The following is a 16,085-nucleotide window of genomic DNA, read 5'->3' as shown; positions in this document are numbered from 1 at the left end:
AGCATTTGTAATCCAAAATTGTGTTCTACAAAACACCAACATCAGACATGTTGATAAGAAAAGCCAAAAAGGCCCTGGAGAAAAGAAGGGGATATGGTACCATTTGTAGATTTTAAAGTAAAAGAACTAACAGGACTGGCACCTTTCATTGAATTATTTGCCTTGTGCTTACAAAGCCTTTAGCCATCCTCAAAGGCTAAAATAAAATCATTTTATATGTAACAGAAGTTTCTCAATAGGCCTATAGAAACCTCACAGCTATCCAAGATATTAATTAAAAGCTTTCACTATTAAACTGTTTTAGTTTCTTTTTTTAAAAAAAAACACCTTCAAAGGTCACAGTTAACTAACTAAAATTTTATTTCTGTAATTTGTTTTTCTATAGTGCCACGTGAGATGTTAGGATTTTGGAAATAAATTACTAGTATTTCTAAAATTATGTTTAAAAGTATCAGGAACTCCAGGCTGGATACAGCAATTACTTTCTGTCTAAGAATGCAAGCACACATTCAGAGGCTTAGCACAACAATCAAGGGCAAGTCTTGGCTTATATAAGTAACAAACAAATGTAATCATACTGAAAAGCAGCTTCTATAGAGTCTAAGAATCCAGCTTTCTGTCTAGGTATGGCTCAAGGTTCAATCCTGCCTTTTTGTTATAATGCACCAGTTGCCACAAGCCACATTGACTTGTTGATGGCATCTGGCTTTGATTTACAAATAGTCCCATTATTCCAAACTCCTTTGTTTTCCTCCTAGTTTGCACTTCTAGGAAACATTTTTTTTTATTAAGACAAGTTTTATTGGTTTTTTGATTTTTAAAACAAAGTACTCAAGACACACCGTGGTGTTAGGGTGGTCAAACTTCCGCAGACAAAACATATATACATAATTCAATCAATACATCAAATATTCCCTCTCTTTTTAGGAAGCATTTTTGATAACTGTTTAAATTCCTAATATTTTAGTAAAAAAGAAGTCCTAGTTATATAAAGAAGGAATCCACGAAAGCAAACACTAATGCATTAACAAATAAAGATATCAACATCAACAGTGCCTCACATATTATTGGAAGCTATAAAACCTTATATCCTTGTGGCAAAAGATGGAAGGGAAGAACCACTGGGCCTTTCAAATCTTTAGATCCCATCACTTTCATCCTGTTTCCATTCTCTGCACTGGAACAGGGAATTGCAGTGACTGAAAATGATGGGCAGATATTATTTCCTTTTGAATGTCCATTCCATTTGGTCTCAGGATCTTCCATCATTTGAAGAGAATAGCTAATTGATTTCTCAATTAAAAGTGTAATAACAGCATGAGTTAGAACATTCACTAACCAGTCTGCTGTGCAATTATCTTGTATCTTGAAAAGTAGCAGATTACTTTCTCCCATTGTTGATCTACTCAGCCCATAGACTGGAATCCATATTTCTTTAGGGTCACAAAATTTGATAATTTAGGAAATTTGTTTGAAATATTTACTTTTCAATTTCTTATTACTTCTCTTTATTCTTCTTTAAGTCAAACTTTGTTCTGTTTTAAATTCTGTTGAAAAACTTCAGTAAAAATTATTTTTTAAAAAGAAGAAATTTATTTGAAACCAGAGGTATTTTTATCATGCCAACATAAATATCACAATTTATCCCAAAAATACACATGTCCTAATTAACACTTCCTCTAATAACTAATGCAGGAGACTTTCAGCCAACAAGCTATGTCTCTAGTTTTGGCATAAGGACAATTTCTTGGTGCTTTATAACACCAAGAAATGTATTATTGAAGTTACTTGCATTTCATGAATATTAGAATGTATGAAAAATACTTTATGTAAAATTGGATTCAATTTGGATTTTTATATCACACTTTCACACAAATAACTCTGTGATTTAACTATTTTTGGAACCTGAAGAAGTTTAGAGAATAACTCAGAATATTTTATTCGACCCATCTCTCCTTTTTTCCTGTTTTGTATTTATAGTACATAGGCAGAACTTTTTATCTTTTTATCTTGGAGTTTTAGTACTGGCTTGGCCTATTGAATGTTAAGAACCAAACTGCATTGTTGCAAGTGAAAATTATAAGAAGGAAAGAAGAAAGGAAGGAAGGAAGGAAGGAAGGAAGGAAGGAAGGAAGGAAGGAAGGAAGGAAGGAAGGAAGGAAGGAAGGAAGGAAAAATAATCAATGGAAGCTGTATATGGACATTAATGCTATGACTAAGAATGTTCCATTCATTGTAGGATTGTTTACATGATAGCCTTCTGGGCATCTGTAGGGACTCTAACTATTCATTCCCCAAAGTGCTCCTTGGAACAAGGATTCCAACCTTAGGAAAATTGACAATGCTTCAATTTCCAAGGAAAGTCATGAGTGGCCCTCATGTTATTTGGCAGTTTATTAGAACAAATAGCAGCCGCCACAAACTTTCAAAGAAGCTAGTAATTATGAAAATAGTTCTGTTTCAAAAGGCCATACATTTCAGGGCAGAATTTTGATTCAAACATAAAAATAACTAAAATGGTTTTCATTCTCCCAGGCTAAAGAGAGTCTCAGGGTAGGTCTTCATTTTCTCATCACAAGCCCAGTAATCAAGATATTGCCCAAAAGCCTAACTTCCCAGTTCCCCAGTATTCATGCAGCTAAAGACCTAACGCTATTTTATAACAAGGAGTATGTTAAACTAATCCAGTGTTTCTCAACCTTGACCATTTTAAGGCATGTGGACTTCAACTCCCAGAATTCCACAGCCAGCATTGCTGGCTGTGGAATTCTGGGAGTTGAAGTCCACATGCCTTAAAATGGTCAAGGTTGAGAAACACTGAACTAATCCTTTGTTGTAAGCAAATGTTGTCAGGTTTTTTTAAAAAACATATTTTACATACAACTCACCAAAGAGAAAGAAATATATCCTATTCATTCCACCCAGCACCATCTGGTGCCCTGAGGGCTATAAAATCATTTTAACTTTGTAACAAGTGTGAGACAATATCCTAGATTACAGGAAACTAGAAGATGGAAAAGAAAGAATACATCACAAAATGAAATCACAGAAAAAGAATTCAGTCCAGCTCAGATATTTAGATTCACAAAATGGGTCAAACCCAACTTGGCACATCCATGCAAACATAGATCACCATCTGCAGGGTACAAGCAAGGTTCTCTAATCACTATTTGTTATTTCTAGAATGCAGTGACTTATTTTAATTACACCAAACATCATCATCATCCTCCTGCAAAGATCTTAAATGTCTTGAGAGATGCAGCATTAAAAGCCTGCTTAACTGGCTGGTACAATTTTAAGAGGAAGTAAAAAGTATGTCTAGCATTTGCAGACAAATTGCTTTGTCTGGGGAGGTGTAACCATCAGTACACCTGTAAAGATTTTAATCCACATCTTATCTTTCACTTCTATATGGGTGTTAAGGGCAGTCACTGCTTTTTCTCACAGGATGGATGTCTCTGTCTATCTAATGCAGGGGTAGGCAACCTTGGCTGGCTCAGGAATTCTGGGAGTTGAAGTCCACGAGTCATAAAAGAGCCAAGGTTGCCTACCCCTGGCCTAATGCATTGCCTCACCACTGAATTGCATTTTGTTAGATAGGATCCAATTTTGAGGACTCCATTGAGGACTACATGCTGAGTGTGCTTGGTCAGCCAGTTGCGAATCCGTCTGGTGATGGTGCTGTCTCTCCCACATCGTTCCATCTCACCAAGAAAATAGATTGAGGTCTACTTTGTCAAATGTTTTACTGAAGGGCAAGCATGCTATGTCCATAGGATTCTTGACTTTCACTCTCTTTTTTTCCATCGGCTGCAGTGCAGCAGAAGAGCAGGAAAGCCCCCCTATGCGAGCAGAATCGAATATATTTCTGCATTCAGGTCCAGTAGTTCTACCAAGAACAAGACTTCATTCCGTAGGCACACAATGCTGCTGGTGATGCTGTATGAACTATGAGATATTAGTGAATCGTTTTCCAACTCTGCATTTTGTAATTAAAATGAGAATAGTGATTATACTGCAGTCATTTGATGTCCTAGCAATTGGATCTCTCATTTTGCTTCCCAAAGACAGTGAATGGCTGGATTTGCCATTTTTTTCTGCTACACTGGCAGCATCTCTGGCAAAGTTGTTACCAAGAAAAGATAGACAGGATATTCTTACAAGAAATATATTTAAAAGAAGACTGGTGGCATCTTGGAAAAGAATGAAATAAATTTTGTTTTAAAACTTATATCAATACTATCTCACTCCCTGTTTTTAAAAAGATATACCAACCAGAAATGTAAAAAACAGTGCAGACATTTTGAAAGTATGGAAAATTAAGATTTATGTGTAGCATTTTACAACAAAGAAAAAGGGAATTTGAAATCATTTCTCCTGATGAATTCCTTAATGTTATATAAAGGGGGTGCATTTACTGTAGAAAAACTTAAATAAGCTGTTCTCAGAGGAGGAAAACATTTTCTTTATCAAACTGTTCTTCCAGGATATGAGATATCAAAAATATTAATGCAAATGCACATTATAGGAACATATTTATTAAAATATGCACAATATTTTCGAATGAGAAATCTCAAGGATGGTGTCACACTGATTCTTTTATTAATCTGAAATAAATATTGTTAGCCTCTGTACCCTAAATGCCTTATAGCTGCTCTGTTTGAATTAGATAACACATGACTGATTAGAATTTGATACAGGTACAAAAGAAGAGATAGAGATAGAAAAGGCTATTTAAAAACCACAGAAAATTATTGCTCTACAGTATTATTTTTCTTCATTAGAGGTTACTCATATTTTGAAATCTTTTTTTAATAAAAAAAAATATATCTCTGTATCGTGCTTGACTCCTGGGGACAAATCCATGCAGTTTCCTTGGCAATAATTAAAGAAGTGTTTTGTTCTTGCATTTTTGTTGGGGCTGAACCAAAATGGCTGGATCAAAAGTATCCAGCTCTGTGTCTAAGGGAGGTTTAGAACTCAGAGTCTCCTGGTTTCTACCTCAGTACCTTTCACCATTACACCAGAGTGGCTCTTTTCATACTCTAGGACCGTAATAAAAAGATATTCCACTGTAATAGGCTATCAAAAGCCAATAATATAACACTGATGAGCATTCAACATTGTACAGTATGCCCAATTCTTCAGAATATGAAGATTCTGATAAATTGATAAGCTGTTATCACTGAATTCCAGCAACTGCTAAGTTTCAAATGTAAGCTCTGTTTATACTACAGTTGTCCATGTTCAAATTTCTTTAACACATAACATCTGCACATTTTACTTAAAAAGCTAGAAGCCGTGTTTTTTTTCTTTCTTTCAGCTGGGAGGCGTGATTTCCTTCTGTTTATTGTTTGGGTAACATCCTAATCTAGTATGGGGGGGGGTGGTGTTGCTTTTTCACTGGGTAAAAAAAAATCCATGCTGAGGTACAAGCACAACTTACATTTTTTCATTGTCAAAAACCATTCTCTCTCAGTGACTGTAATCACTCTGCATTTCCTATGCTCCTGGAATGTGAATTTTTTTATCAGATTTGGGATCAGTACTGTTGTCTCTGCACAACAGACAACTCAAGCAGTGTTATTGTTTAGGAGGAGGTAGATTTTATATTTTATAGAATAGAGAAGTGAGCATGTTCCCATTACTGCTTACAACTGAAGACTATTCAGTTGCTACAGCAGAGGGATATGGGTAAAAAAATCTTAATTCTCCTATCTTTATCGCTAGAACCTAAAACTAAACATTAAACCTACCATTGCTTAATTTAAGGCTACTGTATTAAATACCCTTACCTCATGTTTTGGGACACAATGTACGAAATGTATTTTAAAAAAAGAACTGAGAAAAAAGATACAAAACAATCTAAGACAAAACAAAAAACAAAAAAACAAGTCTGATAGCACCACTTTCAACTAACAAATTTTATTAAAAGGCATTACGATTCTATTGTGCTTTTAATACAATTTGTTAGTCAGAAAAGGTACTATCAAACTTGTTCTGGTTTTTTTTGTTGTTTGTTTGTTTCTTGCATCCTAGACTAACATGGGTCTCCTCCTAAAATATGTCCAAGGGCATCATATTTTCATGGAGCCACTAGAAGAAGTCAACACATAGTGATTAGTTGAAAATGCCCAAACATATGTAACAAATTATAAAGATTATTAGGTATTTTTATACAGACAGACAGAGAGAGAGAGAGAGAGAGAGAGAGAGAGAGAGAGAGAGATACGCACACACAAATATATAGTGTGGGTGATGGGTGATATAGAAATTTGATGAATAATATATAATATATAGAAAAAGTATGTATGTATGTATGTATGTATGTATATATATATATATATATATATATATATATATATATATATATATATGCATACATACATACTTTTTCTAGTATGCAATTTTGTGAGAGTAAAGAAGCCTACTGTTTTCAAAAATGAATGAATTTGTGTATAATTTAATACTATTAATAGTAAGGGGGAGAGACAAGCAATCATCACAATGCAAAAGAGCATCACAAGCCACTCCCATGCAAAATTAAGGCATGCAAAGAGTACTGAGAAAATATAGAGAGAGGATGCAAGGAAATAACTGCAAGTTACGTTCCATTTGCCCAGCAGGAATAATTCTCATCTTCATCACCATCATTATTTTCATCTTCCTTGTATCTCATTAGAGTCTACTAAAAATTCAGAATCAAGACAGACTTCTAACTGTCTTGATGATATGAAAATCCAGAATTTGTTGTTGTTGTTGCTGTGGCTGATTTTTGCTTTAGTTCTTGTCTTTGTTTGTTTGAAAAAATACACTCCCCGGCCTATCATCTTAAATGTACTAATCTGAATTAGGAAAAAGGAGCAAAGACGAGTCGTCCATGGGGTCTGCAGTTTGGGCGTTCTTTTAGTATGGCTATTAATGCAGGAGAGATGAAAATGGAGTACTACTATGAACATGTCTGGTTAATATCATTTATGCAGGAACAGCATATTTCTTTGTAAAAATGAAAAGGTTTGTGTCTGGCGTGAGAAATCATGAGGTAGGGCAGTTCAAGTGAATATAGGTTTATTGTACGCTAACGCTCTCTACAAGAATCTGAATTACTAACAGTCAAAGCAAATTGGCAGTAGATAAGAATAAAAGGAATTCAAGGTGGGCTGGACTTAGGTCTCTTGTGGGCATGAAGGGACTCAAGTCTGATGACACACTTGACCCTTCCCTCAGGTTCAGCCTGGTTGTCTCCTACAGTTTGCCTGATAATTAGAAAACAAGATAAGGGATTGCAACAGGCCCCAGAAATTCCAGCTGATGTCTCCTTGTCCACTTGCCTGTGGACTTCCTCCCAGCAGTCTCAAGGTATAAACTCGTCACTGCCCTGAAACTGCCCACATGGAACTTGGGGGGAGAGGAGACAATAGCACTTCCAACCTCAGTACTGGGACTAGTAAAAGATAGGCTGCAGAGGAAGCACTTTCTTCCCAGCTGAGCTTAAGAAGCAAATACGTTAAGCTGGCTGTGTGCTTTGCCTAGAAATTTCCTGGCTGAAATGGGATTTACTCAAGTGCATAACTCGGCAAAATTTACTCTTTAAAAGTTTACATTATAAAGCCATATCAATGGTTACACTGCATCATTCTTTGAAAGAAATTTCCACATGACAATTCTCATAATCAAATTAAAAAAATTTTTTTTTCAGAATTTGATGCATCTCACAGGTTCATTTGCAATCACTGCTCCAACTCCCCCCCCCCCAGTTTTTAAGCTTAGGTTTGGTTTCATTTTTTTGAAAGTTGCCCTAAATTAAATATATTTTTTCTTAGAGATTTAATAGCAGGTACATAGATATGGGAAAAGAATCTGTTGGGACTGTGAAACTATAGTGAAGGGGGTCGCCACTATGGCTTATTTAATTTGTTCTCATGAAAAATGTTTTGCTGTAAGGGACAAATTTAAAATATGGGAATAAAATAACTGCATAATTAATACACCCCTCATTCAAGCACGGTAGAGCAGGGGTGTCAAACTGCTGACCCTTGGACTGGATGTGTCATGCCAAAGCTGCACCCACCCCATACGTCGCAACACGTCATATGATGTTGCAAGTTTGACACCCCTGCTGTAGAGCAATCTGATTTCCCACTTTCTATGCTGTTGCAAATACCCTAAAGCAGGGGTGGGCAACTATGGCAACTTTATGACCTATGGAGTTCAATTCCCTATCTCAGGAATGCTGGGAATTGAAGTCCAAAGGTCGTAAAGTTGCCATAATTGCCCACCCCTGCCCTAAAGAAAGGTGGGAGATGTAGTCATGGTCTCCTGACATTAAATCTACATTCATCTTCAAATGCTTCTCTATTAATTATATTTCATATATTTTTTTCCTTTGCAGATACCTTTATCTATGAATATGTCTACATTTCTTGCATATGATCAGCCTACAATAAGTTACTGTGGTGTACATCATGAACTTCTTGGTCATAAGTCCTATGACTCAAATGCACAGGAAGAAACAATGGAGACACCATTAGAGACTGAGCTGGATCTGAGCACAATCACAAGAGCAGCACGAAATCAGTGATCACACTCAGCTGACTTGTGTGGTCAGAAAGATAACCCTGAGTCACCACCATTTTTTTTTTTAATTTGTCACAAAGAATTAAATTAGTCCTTCTCCGGGGTGAATTGGAAACTCCCCATTCTGTTTAAAAAGTTACACATTCGAATACAGATTGTTTCAAATCTACGATTTGTAATTAGCTAAGTTGTGGGGGTTTTTTTACTTAAAAATGAAGTATGATCCTTAAAATAAATCTTTTCTTTTTTTTCAAAACTCATCCTACCTATCTGTAAAAAGGAAAGAAAAAAAAACTGTACAGAGCTGATGTATTTTTTCATATTGTAAAGTTTCAATATATTGAAATGTACTGGAATGTACAGGACCATGCTTTATTTTATTTTACAATTTTCAGTCTTTAAAATTTTAAATTAACAAAGCTTGTGTTATATTCAGAGTTTCTCAGATTTGTAGAAACTAGTTTGTTCTGCATTTATGCCCTCAAAACAAAAGCATCCTAAAATTCTGTACTGTGCAAATTAGACACAGATTCTATTATACAACACAATTCTTTCAACATGTTTTGGAAATAATCTATTAACCAAATTAGAGTTGGATTATTCAAACTCTTATAGACATGGTCTTCAGGAGGGGAAGGGAGCTACTAAAAGAAAAATATTTTTTAACAGTTCTCCAAATTAACTCTTGCCTTGAATTACAAATTGCTTTCTCAAGCAATGAAATGTAATGATAAAGAGGGATATTTTAACAACACTTTTCTGAATGAATGGCTTATTCTTTCATAACATCAATACAGTAATGGAATGAACTAAAAGAAGAAGAAAAAATACCACTAAAGGCAAAGACAGTAACCATAGCAACAAAGGTTTCATTAACGGAAAAAACAAAAATAATTGGAAGGGTCAGCCTGGATATGGTTTTCTTTAGTTACATTATAAAGCAAAGTGACAGACCCAACAGGTAATATAACATGACAATCGCCCATAATGATTAAACATGTTGTAATAATATATATTGTCTGCAGGTATGTTTTAGGGTTATTTCATCATTGCCTAAAATATGCATAGGCCAATATGCACACGTCCAAGGTTTTCCAAAAGAAGGAACAAAGGATGGATGGATGGAAGGATGGAAGGAAGGAAGGAAGATTTCAACATACAATGTGTGAAAAACCAATTTCTAAGAGGTGTACTCCAAAGAAACTGACACACGTGCCTTGCACAAGAGAGATAAAGTTAGAGCTAATCACACATTTCAAGTTCGCTTTGCATTTACACTGACATGCTCATTATCTGAAAGGTAAGGAAGCCATCTTCTAAGTGTTCCCTGGTGGGAACAGAACATAATTTATTTTTACACAAATACCCCAAAGCTTCATTTCCAGGGACATTCTAAAGCTCACTTAACCGGGGGGCTTCTGCCACAAGGCAGGCACACGTTCATTTAGATCAGGGGTTTTCAACCTTGGCAACTTTAAGACTTGTGGACTTCAGCTTCCAGAATTCCTCAGCCAGCTTTGCTGGCTGAGGAATTCTGGGAATTGAAGTCCACAAGTCTTAAAGTTGCCAAAGTTGAGAACCCCTGATTTAGATCTACAAAGTATGAGCATAAACATTTTCCCCTTTAAATGGGAAGGGTCGTTTTAATTAGGGCTTCTGGTTTATGCATGTAGTCCCTGTGTCATTTCACTAACTTTAAATATTTTTTATCATCTATTGTTTCATGTTCAGCTGTAAGCTAATGTGTACAGTAGACTCCCCCCACACACACACACACCATCTCCATTTTTGATCAAAGTTGATAGAGAGTGGAGTCAAAGAAGACCCCTCTCTGTTTCTATCTATTACTACTTTAAGAGGAAAGTAGTATAGGTAGTCTTCAACTTATGACCATTCGTTTAACAGCCATTCAAAATTATGTCAGCACTGGAAGATGTGGCTTACAACTGGTCCTGGCACTTACAACTATTGCAGCAGCTCTGCAGTCACAAGATCAAAATTTGGGCATGGGACAACTGGCATTTTTTAACAATGGTTGCAGTGTCCTGAGGTCACATGATCACTATTTACAATCTTCCTCAGGTCCAATGTGTTGCTCACACTTGTTTAGAATCGCTTTTCCTCTGATGGTCAGCAGCAGTCTTTCTTCTGCCAGTCCCAAGGTGGCTACCACCTTCCCGCAATCGACAAGGGCCCCCTCTTGGCCCGTAACCTCTACGGGGTGACTTTCAGTTCTTTTTGGACCCCCAGCAGGAAAAAATCAGGTGTGGGAATCAGAGCCCTGCTTTCCTGCGCCTGCTTTACCACAGTGACGAAACTGGCATTTTGTAATGATAGTTACGGTGTCCTGAGGTCACATGATCATTATTTACAATCTTCCCAGGGACCTTCTGACAAGCTAATGGGGGGGAGTCAGACTCACTTAACAATCACAATTCACTTAACGATTGCAGTGATTTAATGACTCCAGCAAAAAAGTCATAAAATTGAGCATGATTTAAGAATCATATTACTTAGTAATATGTGGGAATAACGAAAATATTAGAAATTAAACAGCAGTTGTAAACACCAATGAATGATTTAAAAAACATTTTTGCATAGCAGATCAGATTGGAGGGGATATAAAATGTCTACCCAAAAAAAATTGTTCATGAATTCTTGATTAGTTGCGAGTGATTAAAAGCTTTAAAACTATTAACAACACTGTTTATTAAAATACTTATTACACCACTATCACTTCACATCATAAAACAGAAGATGTATCTTATGGTGATCTCATTAAGGAAAAAAGATTCAAGGATTCTTGGGTTTTCCAAACTAGAGGGACAAAATTTCATATAATAGTAACAATCCTTCTTTTTATAAATAAAGATAAATTTAATCACAAATCTATTTTTCTCAGTATTTCTTCCAAGTATTTTACAACGACTTCATCAATGGAATTAAGAAATATGAATTGATTCCTTTGTATAAAGCAACTCTTATTGGGGAAAAAAATCTTCAGAATATTGTTAAAAGAAATGCAAGCCTACAAAATGTCAAAAGAGAATACATTGTATTATTTATTTAACATCCTAGATTTTTGTAACATATTTTGCATAAATTATTTGCTATTCAAAATACTTTATTTGTCATTTTTAAGACTCATCCTAACTTCATCTCTTCAGTTTCCAATTTCTCCAGACATTGTCACATACAATCCTTGGAATTCTTTCTGGCCACTACTAGAAATTGGACACACAGTTCCTATCAACTGATGGCAAGACGTTTAGGAAAACAGGGAGGTATTTCTTGGGAGAGGTGTGGAAAATTGTTAAAAACAAAGAAGCCAGCTCATTCTTCTTCATTGTCCCATCAAGGTTCCCAAAGATGTAACCTAGAACAGGGGTCCCCAACTCCTGGGCCATGGACCAGTACTGGACCTTGGCATGCCAGCAACTGGGCCACACAAACAAGCAAAGCCCCATCCGTGAGATGCAGGCAGCACACAAAACCACGCCCCCTCCAGTCCATGGAAAAACCTCTCTCCACGTAACTGGTCCTTGGTGCCCCAAAAGTTGGGGACCTCTGACCTAGAAGCTCTGTGTAACAAAAGGTTAGCAATGCCTCAGGTTCTAGTCTAAGAGTTCTTAGATTTCTGATTTGCAGAATTAATTGAGAAAAAAAATTGGTCTATACCAGGGGTGTCAAACGTATTGGGCCAATTTTGCCATTGCCGGCAATGGGGTGGGCACGGCATCCAGATGACGCATCCAGCTTGTGGGCCAGCAGTTTGACACCCCTGATCTATACTGTATATTAACTTTCAGGAACAAAATTATTTTTCTCGCAGTTACGAAATTTTAGAAGAAAATGGCCTTTCTTTGCATTATGTTAAGTAAAAATATGAATAACGAACAGATCTGTTATTGCATTCCTGGCTTATTGTTATTGTTCTGTGTTGCTCACATTGTATGTTATCTTCTGCAGACACTAGCCACTAAAAATAAACTGGTTTTAGTCCTACAGTTAATATGGGAAAACTTAGGTGTAGGGTTAAAATTACTGCAGCTATGTGGAGAACTCCAGGAGAAAATCTATGCGATTACTAAGAATCAACAACAACTTGATGGTCCATAATCAACCACAAGGAGAATATTGTTCTATCACTGAAAGGTCTTAAGAAGAAATTGAACAGACATTTGTCCTGAATGGTATAGGACAGGAGTCTTCAAACTTGGCCCTTTTATGACTTGTGGATTTCAACTCCCAGAATTCCTCAGCCATGCACGCTGGCTGAGGAATTCTGGGAGTTGAAGTCTGTAAGTCATAAAAGGGCCAAGTTTGAAGAGCCATGGTATAGGGTCTCCTTCTTGAGCAGGGAGTTGGATAGAAGACTTCCAAGATCCCTTCCAACTTTATTATTCTGTTATTTCTGTCTATAAGTATATATATTTTTAATGTTTATTAACTTTTTTGGCCGTAGCTTGTAGATATCACTACTTATTTTGAACACAACAAAGATTTTACCACATGGGCTTCTGTGCACACATAACATGGCAAGATAAACCAAGGCAGTTGCAAGAACACAATAGGAAAAAAAACCAATGCATCACAATTGTATGTAGAAAAATAGACTCCCGAATCTATCTGATCAAATAAGTGTGTGTCTTGCATGTAAGAAACAGCAATAAAGAGCAGATGGTTATTGCCTTTTCAGCTCAGATTTGCTCTTGTGTTTTTACATTTTCAACCTAACATGCAAAAAGGGAGCCTGAGCATCTACTGTATACTTACGATGCTTTTCATTTGCAATGTAACATCTGTTTTCATTGAATGCTGCATTACAGGCACAGAAATAGAAGCACAGATCACAGCACTCCGTTCTACTATTTTTTGCAAAATACAGAATAGACTTTATCACAAAAATTAAAATGAGGACATTTTGGTTAGAGAAAAAACACATAAACAACATATCAGCAAACCTTTAATAATTGTTTGATGCATGGGAAGCATCTGCCCTTTCCAGGAAAGGGAAAATGCAGGAATAGGAAGAAATGGATAAAATACTTAAGAATGTTTAATGCTTCATTCATCAAATGTATGCTTTTAATTACATTTGTTTTTCCAAGTCATTATAAGTTGGCTATATAAAATTTTCTAAAAATGGAGAGCGATGTTTTTCAAACTTGGCAACTTTAAGATTCTTAAGTTTTTAAGATTTCAATTCCCAGAATTTCCCAATCAGTAAAGTTGCCTAAAACACTGATAATTTTATTGCTCAAAAACAAGGAAGAAAAATTTATCCTCTTTTTCAAGCTGTATTTATATGGAATATAAATTAAGAGAGTGTAAAGGTAAAATAAAAATATAATTGAATTTATTTACATATAAAACATACTAATTTTTATTATACAACTTTCCATATACAGTAGGGTGGGATAGCTAATACCCTAAGATAAGTGTTGGACAAGTTTAGCAACTTTAAGGTGTGCGGACTCCAGCAAGTTGAAGTCCACAAATCTCAGAGTTGCCAAGGTTGAGAAACACAGCTCTAGAAGTCAGAATTAAAATTCAAAACTATCTGGATAAATTGGATAAATTGTCATAAAGTAGTAGGTTGAAATTTAACAGGCAAGAGCAAAGTTTTCACTTAGAACAAAATAATACACAAGAATACGATAGGTGTACTCGAGCTGTATTTTTTTAAAAGATCTGAAAATAGTGATATAGGGCAAACTGAATAGGAATCATAAATAGGACATCATTGAAAAGAAAGAAATTGCAATTGTAGGCTGTGTCACCAGAAATATAGATTCTAAATCAGAGGAAATACAGATAGTCCTCAACTTACAAATGAGCCCAAAATTTCCGTTGCTAAGCAAGACAGTTGTTAAATGAATTTTGCCCCATTTTAAGACATTTCTTGCCAAGATTGTTAAGCGACTCTCCACAGTTGTTAAGTTAGTAACATGATTGTTAAGTGAATCTGGCTTCCCCATTGACTTGTCAGGAGTTCCCAAAAGGTGATCACATGACACCGGGACACTGCAACTGTCATAAATGTGAGTCAGTTGCCAAGCGTCTGAATTTTGATCAAGTGACCATGGAGATGTTGCAGTGGTCATAAGTGTGAAAAATAATCTTAAGTCACCTTTTTCAGTGCCCTTGTAACTTTTAACGGTTGTTAAATGAATGATTGTAAGCTGAGGACTACCTGTAACTATATTTTTAGTGCTATTCTGCTTTAGTCAGAGCTTACCTCAAGCAAATAATGGACCTAGGTCTGGGGACCATACTTTAACAAGGATTCAGAGAAACTGAAACAGTGTCAGAAGACAAGCACTATGAAGAAAGATGGAAGGATTTGATATATTTAGCCTTAAAAATGTGAACTGGGCAGAAATACAGCTGCCCATTATATGAAAAGTTTCACAGCTTGTTCTCTTTCAATTTAGAATGCAGGATGCATAAAAATGAAGCTTTAGTTACAGGAGACCAGATTCTAACTAAATGACAGAAAAAGCTTCTAGTGTGCTTTTTGGATGACATTAAAAAATACTACAACAAGAAGAAATAAAGCAATACAATAACAAAAAGTATGTGTGTTATATTTATATATGAGCTTCTAAGATACCCTCTTCCTTCAGCCGTAAAACCTCTTGAAAAGAATCACAGATACACATATACAGTTGCTCAATTTATCCCTCCTTGTAAAAGAAGTGATTAAAAACATCTATTAAAACACTCTCATCCTTTCTTCATTGATCAAAGAAAAGGTTGCTAGGTAACTCTTCAAGGTTTTCCTCTGTGCTCCAAATTCAGGGAATAAAAAACTTTTGCAATAATACATGTTTCTTTTCTTTTTGCTCATCCAAAATTCCTTTCCTTCATTTCAAAAATGGAACATGGATGAATAGTCCACCTGATCTGAAAGAAGTATGAGAAGTACGGAACGGTGCTGTTCTTCTGAAACTTAAGTAGTCCAGCATTTTATAATAACAGCTATTGGAAATGAATCCATTTGGGAATGAATGCATTTGGATCAGTTTACTGCATGTCAAGTGTTTCCTAACTTCAGCAACTTAACCTCTGAAGTTCAACTCTCAGCATGATGGCTGAGGAATTTTGAGAGCTGAACATCCTAAAGCAGGGGTCCTCCAACCCCTTTAAGACTTGTGGACTTCCTCCCAGAATTCTGGGAGTTGAAGTCCACAAGTCTTTTATTTTTATTTTAACCAACAAGACAAAACAGAATAAAGGAAAACATAACACATATACACACACAATATATACTCCTCCTTTTTTTACAGCAATGATGTAACGGTAATCTAATATTTACATTTCCCCCCTTATTCTTCTTTAGAATATTTGTCCTTATAGCCCCATTATTTCTTATTTACATTTTTCTTCCTTCATGTTCTACTTTTTACTAAGAATAATTCATATTATTATTATTATACATTATACACATATTTTCACTTTTGACCTTTCCATATTTATTCTCTATTGTTTCTAGTCTCCAACCA

The 16,085-nt window shown here is 35.7% G+C and overlaps 2 protein-coding genes across 4 annotated transcripts in view; one reads left to right on the top strand and one right to left on the bottom strand.

Annotated features, from left to right (window-relative positions):
• LRRTM3 (leucine rich repeat transmembrane neuronal 3) overlaps positions 1-11,697 on the top strand; it is a 112,913-nt gene extending 101,216 nt beyond the window's left edge. Inside the window, exon 3 of one of the 3 annotated variants that reach the window (XM_039324634.1) lies at positions 8,393-11,697. In XM_039324634.1, the coding sequence (XP_039180568.1) occupies positions 8,393-8,581 (189 nt within the window). In that variant the 3' untranslated portion in view covers positions 8,582-11,697. The remainder of the gene's footprint in view (positions 1-8,392) is intronic. The other 2 variants (XM_039324635.1, XM_039324636.1) reach the window with 2 other exon arrangements.
• CTNNA3 (catenin alpha 3) overlaps positions 1-16,085 on the bottom strand; it is a 516,687-nt gene that overhangs the window by 255,315 nt on the left and 245,287 nt on the right. The gene's annotated exons all lie outside the window — the stretch shown is intronic.

This window comes from Crotalus tigris, unplaced genomic scaffold, assembly GCF_016545835.1.
Source record: "Crotalus tigris isolate CLP2741 ecotype Arizona unplaced genomic scaffold, ASM1654583v1 scf7180000024304.1987388, whole genome shotgun sequence".
Taxonomy (NCBI): Eukaryota; Metazoa; Chordata; class Lepidosauria; order Squamata; family Viperidae; genus Crotalus; species Crotalus tigris.
Note: the sequence above shows the minus strand (reverse complement) of the source record. Positions and strands in the feature narration are given on the sequence as shown.